Source organism: Rosa rugosa, chromosome 4 (assembly GCF_958449725.1).
Source record: "Rosa rugosa chromosome 4, drRosRugo1.1, whole genome shotgun sequence".
Taxonomy (NCBI): Eukaryota; Viridiplantae; Streptophyta; class Magnoliopsida; order Rosales; family Rosaceae; genus Rosa; species Rosa rugosa.
Window position 1 is genome coordinate 48,352,472 of NC_084823.1, and position 11,976 is coordinate 48,364,447.

Consider the following 11,976-nt stretch of genomic DNA (forward strand, 5'->3'; position numbering starts at 1 on the left):
CCTAAAATTAATGTATTAATTCCGTTAACCAATACTGCCACGCAGTTCAATTGAATCACATCACTCCTCTATATAAGAGCAAGTCCACCCATTGAAGTTGGCTAGTCAAGACTATTCACTGCTTTTTGTTTTTCATTTTCACCATTTTTCTTGACCAGTCAGATACTGTTCACAAAAAGTCATCCAATGTCAGTTGGCAGGTCAAGAAATTGACCTAGGAAGTGACCCATAGTGACTTTTTGTGAACAGTATCTGACTGGTCAAGAAAAAATGTGGAAATGAAAGGCAAAAAGCAGTGAATAGTCTTGACCAGCCAACCTCAACGGGTGGACTTGCTCTAACCGGTGATCGATCGAGTCTGTAAATATCAGACATAGCTAATTAAACTTGCGTTGGGGTGGCACGTATGCATGTGTGGACTTCGGGGCTGAGTCAATGAGCAGAAGTCTAACTGTGGCATCGTTGGCCAACAAGTGTTCAACCTTAACCTGCTGCGCAGCAATATTGTCATTGTTACACCTGTCTTCTGAACACGACGTTTCTCTATTTTCTAACAATGGGATGCCTTTCCGGATTAAGAGAGAGGTTGATGTAGGAAATATGCAAATGCTCGCGGTCCACAACGAAGATGAAGAAACCTCTAGAAAAAGTAATGAAAGACCTAGAAGACAGTTCGAATAAAGAGGACATAATCTAACAAGATTATGAAGGGGGAATAAAGAATAGTTTACCAACTTTGTTCCAGGTCGAGTACGTTGGAGAAGGACCATGATGAAATTAAGTTACTTTTACCTTTACCTTGACTCCACTTTGACAAAAGTGGACATCATTCCTCAAATTTTGTCCTCTTTTTTGTTGGACATGAAGAAATAATAAGAGGATTTCTATTGGGACCTCCAAATTTGCTCATTTGATCTCTATATCTTTTGAATTAATGAATTACATATATATCCTTTTATAAAATGACAATTATAGACAATGAATTATAATCAACTAGTATATATTTTATTTACAAACTTCTCTACCTAGTTTTAACACAAATTAAAGACTAAGAAATTGTTTCAAAACTTTTATTGAGTTCCTAGTCTAGACTTCGTTTAAAGTTTGGTTGGAGGCAAGGTTTTAAATTTCTCTGAAACTGCCGAAATTTCCGTAATTTTGAAGTACCGAAACGAAATTTATATGCTATATCATTTCCGTCAGAAGTTTTCCGAAATTTTCTATACATTTCCACGAAATTCTTAATTTCCGAATTATTTACACACACAATATATATTTAAAAATTCACACCGAAATTTCTCTAAAATTTCTGTTAAATTTTTATGTCACCTACAATGAATTTTTACTTCATACTTTTATAGAGAAAATATGAAATTTTGACTTTTTTTTTTTTTTTTTTCAATCAAGTTGAATACAACAAAAAACCTTTTTGTTTTTATCTGGTACAAAGTTGAATGCTCTAACCATAACATGATTTCCTTTTTGCTTCGTCTCAAATATTGTATGTTTCATACACTGTAACATCATATTAGGTAATTCCACAATATCCGATATATGGATTGCATGTGGAAAGGGAACAACACGTACACATACAATAACCATGTGATAAAGTACAAAAATCATTTCCAAAAATCATATACTTGGGAGTAGTATTGTATGATACTAAATGAAAGCAGTTCAACCAGCTAGATCAAACCACATCGCAGTAGCTTTTATATTCCTTTTGTTGTACTTGTTCATTTTCATTCACGGGGTTTTGGTTTTACGTGCCCCGCCCCACCCCCTTGTAATTCTCTAATTATTAAAAAAAGTAAATCATATTTACATTATCAATATACAACACATTATCAATATACATAGATAAAAACACTAGTTTAGCAATTTACTACCGTACTAGTTAATTACTCGTCCATATAAAATATCATAATTCTATTATAAATGTATAATTTTAGAGATGTTACATTGTAAATAGGTTTATTATAGGTTAGTTTAGTCTATGTAAAAGTTTCATTCAAAAATATCATTTTATAAATGCAATTAATTTGATTTATTTATTTTTAACCAAAATTTCCACCGAAATCGAAACTTTCTCCGAAATTTCCTTAAATTTGAAGTACCGAAATCGAAACCGAAACCGAAATTTGAAACCTTGGTTGGAGGATGAACTTTGGGTGGGAGACGGTGGTTTTTAATTTTTTTTTTTCTACCTTCATGAGTTGCGTGTTATTTTTTATTTTTATTTTTTTTATATCAATTTTTGTAACCTTTCATTTTTATTTTTGAATAACCTTTCATTTTTTATAAGGGTTAGAAACATAGGAATCATGTCTAACCGTTGATTTATGACTGCTTCATCAATTTCTGTGTTATGACCGTTTGATTCATGATTTAAAGTTCTAGAAATTTATTTTGGGCATTTTTTAGGTTTACATGCAAAAAAGAACAAAAAACAAAAAAAGGAATGGAGGTGTAGTTAGTGAATTGAGGTATAATGAGTATTTTATTTTTTTGTATGTGAATAATATAACTAAGGTTATTTGAGGAATTCAAAAGGAGGTTTAGTGAGCAAATATTTGTATTTAAAAGGGCAAAAGAGGTGTAAAGAGTATGAGAGGTCAAATAAGCCAATTTGGAGGTCTCAATAGAAACTCTCAAATAATAACCGATCTTCAGTTAAACAAACGCATATTACGGCTAATAAGACGATATTATTTATATAATTTAAAATAAAATATTAAGTATTTTTAATTTTTTATATGATAGATAATACGTAAATTATTTATGTTCCTTCAATTTTTAAAACGTGATTTATACGGTTATAGCGAAAGCTAAACAAGAAAGAGGTCCATTACCTCAAGTGATTAAGTGGTGGCTAGGGAATTATACCGGTCTGCCCCATAGAAAAGGCCCCGCCCGGACACTACTAGCTAGCTAGTCTAGCTATTGTCTTTCACTATTCATTTGCACGCATCATGAAGCATATGTTGCTATTTGCTTCATTTGATCGTGACTTCATAACCAACATTCAGTCTATTTCACTTCACGGAAGCATATATATAAGTTGCTAATTGCAAAGATACTATGTCTTCTTCATTACAATAATAATTCCAAGAATGTGTTGCTAATTCCTTGGATGCTATGTTCTATTGGCCCTTTTCTTTTGGATCGAATATGTCATATCCATTTGGTCATATGCATCAATGGGGGCAGTCCTTGGTAAAAGTAAAGGTGTATTAACCCTTGTATATATATATACTCGGTACTAACTAATAATTTGCAAAAGAAAAAAAGTACTTGTCCCATCACCCATTAAAGCAAAGCTCACTACAACTTGTTGATGGTTAATTCCCAATCTTGCGCCAATCACAAACGCAAATAGCTCGACTTTAAATCTTCTCGCACTTTGTAACATATCATTCTAGATTACTCACCTTACCTTTACAACTCCCTATTTAAACCCCTCCAACTCCCCTGCTCAATCACCAACCAAAGCCTACACTGCAATCTTTTCTACTCCCTCAGATATCTAAGCTTTGTTTCCATGGCTCCAAGCCTAAGCAAGAACAATGCCACAGACGTAATGGGCCTTGTAGACAACAACTCACCACTGTCAATAACACTACAAGGCACAAACTTCCTCGCCAACGGCTGCCCAATCCTCACTGAAGTCCCACTAAACATCACAGCCACTCCATCACCAAACAAAACCACCGTGGGCTGCTTCATTGGCTTCGACGCCGACGAGCCCAAAAGCCGCCATGTGGCGCCATTCGGCAAGCTCAGCGGCATCAAGTTCATGAGCATTTTCCGGTTCAAAGTCTGGTGGACCACCCACTGGGTCGGAACAACCGGAAACGACGTGCAGCACGAGACTCAGTTCATGATCCTCGACAAAAACGACTCCACCGGCCGCCCCTACGTCCTCCTCCTTCCACTTCTCGAAGGTCCCTTCAGAGCCTCCCTCCAACCCGGCACCGACTGCCACGTGGACATGTGCGTCGAGAGTGGCTCGACACGTGTCAGTGAATCCACCTTCCAGAGCGTTCTCTACATGCACGTCGGCAACGACCCGTACGGTCTTGTCAAAGAGGCCATGGAGGTGGTGAGAGTCCATTTGGGAAGCTTCAAGCTTCTGGAGGAGAAGACGCCTCCGCCTATAGTGGAAAAGTTTGGTTGGTGCACGTGGGATGCGTTTTATCTTATGGTGCACCCCAAGGGAGTTTGGGAAGGGGTTAAGGGCCTAGTGGAGGGTGGGTGTCCTCCGGGAATGGTACTCATCGACGACGGCTGGCAGTCCATTTGTCACGATGACGACCCGCTAACCGACGAAGAAGCCATGAAAAGGACATCTGCCGGTGAGCAAATGCCATGTAGGCTCACAAGTTTCGTAGAGAACTACAAGTTCAGAGACTATAAGAGCCCTAGTGGTAAGGGCATGGGTGCCTTTGTTAAGGACTTGAAGGAGGAGTTTGGGAGCGTGGACTATGTTTATGTTTGGCACGCGCTATGTGGGTATTGGGGTGGGGTTAGACCCGGGGTGAAGAGCGGGTCGGGTTTTCCGGAGAGCCGGGTGATTAGGCCGAAGCTGTCGGAGGGTTTGGAGAAGACGATGGAGGATTTGGCGGTGGACAAGATCGTGAACAATGGAGTGGGGCTGGTGGAACCGGAGATGGCCCACAAGTTGTATGAGGGGCTTCATCAGCATCTTCAGTCGGTCGGGATCGACGGTGTCAAGGTCGATGTCATACACGTAAGTTCTCGAAAGCTCTCGCTTTTACTTCCACATTCAAAATCAAAACATATCATGAAGACGTGAAATGTAAGCTTGCTACAAACTACAAAGTGTCGCTTCTGAGGTTTCGACATCTCACCTTAGGTCATGAGTTAAACGGCGCGCGCATTACATGAAACGATTTGATGTCGTTTATGACTTTTTAAGTCGGGGTTTTAGGTCATGTGCGTGCCCAGTTGTCTGCATAAGAGGAGTTGTTAATTTTCAATTCAAATTTGCTGAAAGAAGATGAAATTTTGGAGACTAATAGTAAACTAGCTCAACATAATGGTAAAGATATTTCACTATGGAAGTGCCTAAATTTTTAACATTAGTGAGGTGATTTGATTTTTTTTTTTTGAGGGAATAGAAATTTTATTACTAAATACGATTTAAATCGTACATGAAGGCATTCAGGATTAAGTGTGGAGCATTTATAAACCATTCATCATGGACCTTAGATTCAAAGCTGTAACTAGCAAGTCTATCAGCTATTGTATTTGCCTGCCTAGGAGCAAAACTAATCCTGACATCAGGACTAGAATTCAGAAAACCTCTAACGTCTGCAATCAGAGCACTCAACGAGGAGAGATCGCTCGGTCTGGATAATTTGATGTTTTGAAGTCGATATAGATTATGAAATTGTGGAGATAAGTAATTTGCACCATTAATAGATATCTAAATTAGTGGTAGGTTAACTAAATACAATAATTTTTCAGAGATACCATTATATGAAGTTGGGTAAATTATTTCATCAAATTTCTTTGCATAGATGTATTTATGTGATAACGCATTGAAAATGACCCCAATAATTATTTGACTTGAACTAAGTATGAAGAGAAAAATAAACTTTTACATTTCCAACTTTTATATTTGAACTGAGTTTTTAAGATATTTATGATTTATATTTATATTACACACACAAACACACACATATATATATATATATATAGGATTTTTCTCAGGTGCGGACGTCCGTATCAAAATTTCGGTACGGATTTCCGGTTTTCGACCACTTTCCGATCACATTTTTACATCTTAATCGTTCAGTTTTTAGATCCTAATGTATAGATCACCTCTGTAAAATTTAAGCGAATTTGGTGATCGTTAAGGCATCCAAAACTGCAATTTACACGAACGGATCGAATCTGTCGAACCGGAACCGTTCGTATTTATAATGGTAAATTGCAGTTTTGGATGTCTTAACGATCACCAAATTGGCTGAAATTTTGCAGAGGTGATCTATACATTAGGACCTAAAAACTGAACGGTTAAGATGTGAAAATGTGATCGGAAAGTGAGGGAAAACCGGAAATCCGTACCGTCCACACGGTACGGACGTCCGCACCGTAGCCGGACTATATATATATATATATATATATATATTTGTACGCTTAGTTTGAAATTTCCGATTGATTAGTTGAAGAATGCTTGTGACTTCAGAAATTTAGTTTGAAATTTCCTATTGGACCTTAGTTAATCGTACTTCAGGAATTAGGTGTTGGACCTAACCGAGGTAATTGGCTCTAGGACAACCCAAATGCATACAATAAAAATATAAAATAAAATAAAAACTATAAACAATCAAGGCACCAAGCCTTTGCAATGCTCAGTTTAGCTCACACCAAGCCTATTCAAAGCCATTAACTTGTAGCCTCAAGGTGAATATACACAAATGAGTCGATGGATTCAATAATTGAGAGTTAATTTGAACTTAACAAAAAGTAATGAAATGTAAAGCGATTAATATAAATGCAAAGAAATTAATAAAAGTGTAAACAATTTGAATGAGAATGTCGGGTACTAGGGAGGTTTATTCGCCCAAATTTTATGTGTCGGAAGCTAATCTAATGTAGATGCAAATTTCGTACTTTGGCGGTAGTCGTATCTAAGGCGGTTCAAGGCTCAAGGACCGAAATTCCCTTTCATATATGGTATTCCTACTCCGGATAGGAATTAGTTGAATAAATTCTTCCTTTCTCAAAAAAAAAAAAAAAGGGTTTGAAATTACATGTCACAACAAATTATAAATGTGGACATACTCTTAAGTGCATGTCTTTTAATGATTAGATCATAGATTATAATCATTATATGTTAAATCAACCCCTGGAGCTGGTCTACTGGGGAGTAACTATATATGAAATTTCCACTTGAAGCACTTACACCGCCATGGTGCGTGCAGTTGCTTGAGATGTTATCCGAGGAGTTTGGTGGTCGGATTGAGCTGGCCAAAGCTTATTACAAGGCACTTACTGCTTCTGTGAGGAAACATTTCAAAGGCAATGGAGTGATTGCTAGCATGGAGCACTGCAATGATTTCATGTATCTTGGCACAGAAGCCATTTCACTTGGTCGTGTTGGTATGTAATCTCTCTCTGAATAGTGTTTATTCTATCTATTACCGCAACAAAAATGCTAATGTTGTGCTTGAGAGATTTCTAGCTATTGATGATGTAGATCAGATCTTTGGCTCCCACATTCATCTTATGGTTAAAAATTGCTTATGCACTATATACATAGCACAACTCGTAAAAACAGAAGGTATAAAATGATAGAACACATGGACTAATTAATTTCTTCACATTGATCACACAAATCTGTAGGAGACGACTTTTGGTGCTCTGACCCGTCTGGAGATCCAAATGGGACATATTGGCTACAGGGGTGTCACATGGTCCATTGTGCCTACAATAGCTTGTGGATGGGGAACTTCATACATCCAGATTGGGACATGTTTCAGTCGACTCACCCTTGTGCTGCATTTCATGCTGCATCAAGAGCCATATCGGGAGGGCCGATCTATATCAGCGATTCTGTGGGACAGCACAACTTCAAGCTTCTTAAGAGTCTGGTGTTGCCTGATGGATCCATATTAAGATGCCAATACTATGCACTTCCTACTAGGGATTGCCTATTTGAGGACCCTGTTCATGATGGGAAAACAATGCTCAAGATTTGGAACCTCAACAAGGTAAGTAAAGTTGTAAACACTTCTCAAGTAAAACTTGCAATTGATGCTACTCCTTCTCCTTTCAAATTTTAGTCTAAACAACGGGACGGTGTTATTTTTTATTTTATTTTTTAATTCAAATATGAGTTCATAACTTCATATTGACGCTACTCTTTCTCAAGGTATGTAAAGTTGTAAACACTTTCTCAAGTAAAACTTGCAATTGATGCTACTCTTTCTCCTTTCAAATTTTAGTCTAAACAACGGGATGGTTTTTTTTTTTTTTTTAAATTCAAATATGAGTTCATATTGACGCATCATTTAACAAGTCTAGCTAGATTATAGTTCATCTAAGATACCAAAAATGGTTATAAATACATGCAGTTAATTCATTAATAATGTCTGTCCATGTTTTTGTACATATAAACTTGTACCAGTACACCGGCGTTCTAGGACTTTTTAACTGCCAAGGAGGAGGGTGGTGCCCCAAATCAAGGCGCAACAAAAGCTTCCCTGAGTTCTCAAAGTCGGTGACTTGTTTGGCAACCCCAAAAGATGTGGAATGGAGTCATGGGAAGAACCCGATTCCAATAAAAGAAATCGACGTATTTGCTGTGTACATGTTCCAGGAAAAGAAGCTGAAGCTTTTGAAGCCAGCGGAGACGGTAGAGATTTCACTTCAGCCTTTCAGTTATGAGCTCCTCACCATTGCTCCAGTGAGAGTGCTACCAACAAAGTTGATCCAATTTGCTCCAATTGGATTGGTGAACATGCTCAACACTGGTGGTGCAATTCAGTCACTAGAATTTGAGGATGGTGAAACTGTCGTGAGGATTGGAGTGAAGGGCAGTGGAGAGATGAGAACATTTGCATCAGAAAAACCAACTGCTTGTAAGATTGGTGGAGAGGAAGTGAAATTTGATTATGTTGATAAGATGGTTATTGTCCAAGTGCAATGGCCTAGCTCTTCAATAACAACTGTGGTTGAGTACTTGTTTTGAGTAAATGGGAGAAGTTGTATTTGATCTATGGTGTATACATATGATCTCTTCCCGGAAAAGTACTAATATTAGTTCTCTAACATATATATTGGAGCAACAATGTATTTGTAATTATTTATAAAGTGTTTTTATCAAAAGTGTGCGATATTCATACCGAAATTTCTTTGCCAAAAAAGAAGAAGAAAAAGACGGGTATGCATATGTTCATGAGAAAAAGGCCTAAAATGTAATCGAATTAATTTTCAAACCTTTTGACTGGATTGGACAAGTCCGACATTATTAACGAGGTGAGACCGTGAGAGGTGGTGGCTTTCATGTTGGTAGCCCGTAGCCCCAAAAGGAACCCTAGTAATGTGGTGGTGCTTCCACATTCCCCACTACATGGAGCTCTAAACCAGGCGGTAAGAACATTCACTAATGTTCATGTTGGCTATGTTATTTGCTATTCTTTGATCCATATTAGATGAGACATAGATTCATGCATGGGAGTCAAATTCTTATGACAAGTGTATTCAAATTCTGATACTGATTTTGTTTTGACTTGAATTTCGCATGTCTAAAACACATTAAAATTATTGCTTCATGAATAATTTGTGTCACAAATTAGCAATGAATCAGTAATATTTAAAGTGAGAAGAAGAATGTTCCAATATTTCCAATGGTTCATCACCGGTGATTAAATATTAAATAATTAGAATCTGTTGTAGAGAAACTGAATTGGGAGAGAATTGAGTCGTACTTTTATTGATAATAGGGGCCTCTTTATATAGAGGATTACAAACATAGAGATAGAGTTGTACATGGAAACATAATCGTACATTGATTGGATATCTCCTAAGATTCTCCGAGAATATCTCTAATATAAACCCTATTTCAACTAGAGCAAGTAACCTCGAGTTTGGGCCAGACACATATTCTGGATTTACTTGAACACTCCCCCTTGTGTCGCCTAAACGTGGTGCTTCTCTCGTTGCCTCGTTAAAAACCTTGCCGAGTAACAAAAACCCAGTGGGACAAAAATAACCTCGGTCGAAGGGGAAAAGGAGCACAACACACCCTTCACGTTTCGAGACCATACATGTAGACACCTCCCCCTGATGTCTACATCTCCCCCTGACGACTACGGTCATTGGAGTTCGGATAACTTCCGCAAACGATGCTACCAACATGTTTCTCGAAAGTGGAATTTAGGCAATGACTTAGTGAGCAAGTCTGCCATATTGTCCTCAGATCGAACCTAGTTCACTTTGATCTTGAGGAGAGTTTGTTGTTGCTGATTATTCTTGGTGTTGTCACTTTTGATGTAGCATTGCTTCATTTTTCCAAAACAAGCAGCATTATCCTAAATGCTCGTAGGCTCATCTGTGGTAGACTTCAAACCACAATTGTTCGAACATGCGTAGTTATGGATCCAATCCATAAACATTCACGAACCACTTCATGAAGAGCAATAATCTCTGCATTGTTCGAAGATATAGCGACTAGGGTCTATTCTGTAGACCTCCAAGATATCACGGTCTTTACCCATGGTGAACACTTAACCATTTTGGGAATAACCTTTGTGTGGGTCAGAGAGATACCCAACATGAGCAAAACCTTCCAAAACACATGTCATTTTGGGATAGGGATAGTGGACGCAGGCTAGTGTTGGCGGCGTTCTTGGTGTGTGATGGGTCTGAATTCATCGTCTCTCTGTAGGGATAGAACAAACCCATATCAATCATACATCTCAAGTATCGAAAGATAACAATTACACCAATCCAATGGCATCGCGTTGGCGCAAAGCTATACCTTAGCTAACAAGTTCACTGCAAATTAATGAGATGTCCGGTCTTGTGCATTTAGCTAAGTACAATAATGCGCCTATTGTACTAAGTAAGACACTTCTGCCTCTAGCACATCTTCGTCATCATCCTTTCGACGAAGAGGATCCTTTTCAGGATCAAGACTACGGACGATCATGGAGGTGCTTGAAGGCTTGACCTTGTCAAAATGCCTAAGCATCTATCGACACGATGCTCAAGTTCCAAACCGAGACATAATCGTGTTCTCCCAAAATCCTTCATCTCAAACTCGGATTTCAAATGTTCAGCGGTTTCCCTTAACTCTTTAAGGGCTTCCAATGAAGATCATGTCCAACATGAACCGCGATAGAATCCGAAACTTGTTATAGAAACGGGTGGGCATATCGCTTCCCAATCAAGTAGTCACTTTAGCGAGCATTTCAATCTTATTGTAAACGCGCTCCGTGGTCTAGAGCCACTTGACTTAGGTAGATGAAGTTCACCATGAACCTTCATGTATATTCCGAATCTAGATCCCCATAGAGATACGTAGTGACCACATTTGTAAGCTGCATGATCAGTTATTCGGAAACTACCAAACGGACAAGGTAGTGGAGTGCAATGACATCCATTACGAGAGAATATGTCTCATCGTAGACGATTCCAGGGCGTTTTGTGAGAAACCTTGCGCCATAAGGTGAGATTGCCATCTCTTTTTCTCATCACGCTTTCTAACGAAGACCCATTAGTCAATAGGTTTTATGTTAGGAGGTGTTGGCATTACTGCCTCGAAAACCTTCCTCTTCTTTAGAGAATCCAACTTAACCTGGATTGCATCTTTCCATTTAGGCCAAATTTCTCTACGTTGGCATTCATTCATCAACGGAGTGTGGTTCGATATCATCAGACTCAACAAACTCATGCGCATGCGCAACTACATCATCATTATGATGGAGTTTCTATCCCACGTCTCATGTACACTAGTGTAATTTTCATAGAGCTCTATATTCTCAGGAATAGGTTATGACGTTGAGGCGTCCCCCAACGATAACCATAACCAGGAAGATACTCATGAGACGGATTTTGAGTGTCGATGATCAAAGGATTGGAGTGTGCCAAAGTATCCTTCAAACCCACATGCCTCCCACGCATCCTAGCTGGGGCCATGACCTGTAACGCCAAAGTGCCACTCTCTATGGCGTTGGTGCCATGCCTACCTCTGTGTAGGATGGCGCTACGTCCTCTCGTAGGGACGTCCATCCTTGCAGGAATGTTTGCAGCATATTTGTGTGATCTCGTCACTTTAGTAGGGATCTAGATGAGACATAGTGGGGACAGGCCATGACAATTCCTGTCGTTCCTGCTGAACATTTGTGTTCTTATCTCCCCCTAACGACGGGAAGACTGTCTCATCAAAGTGACATCCGCAAATCTAGCGGTAAGGAGATCGCCATGCAAGGGCATTATGTG

General features: G+C 38.7%; 1 protein-coding gene across 1 annotated transcript; it reads left to right on the plus strand.

The window, feature by feature from the left end:
- The first annotated feature begins 3,371 nt into the window (after positions 1-3,371).
- On the plus strand, positions 3,372-8,873 carry LOC133741742 (galactinol--sucrose galactosyltransferase-like). The gene is made up of 4 exons (XM_062169474.1): positions 3,372-4,750; positions 6,954-7,131; positions 7,375-7,742; positions 8,159-8,873. Exons 1-4 carry the CDS (start codon positions 3,542-3,544, stop codon positions 8,720-8,722), a joined length of 2,319 nt encoding a protein of 772 aa, XP_062025458.1. The 5' UTR covers positions 3,372-3,541; the 3' UTR covers positions 8,723-8,873.
- Positions 8,874-11,976: the final 3,103 nt, after the last annotated feature.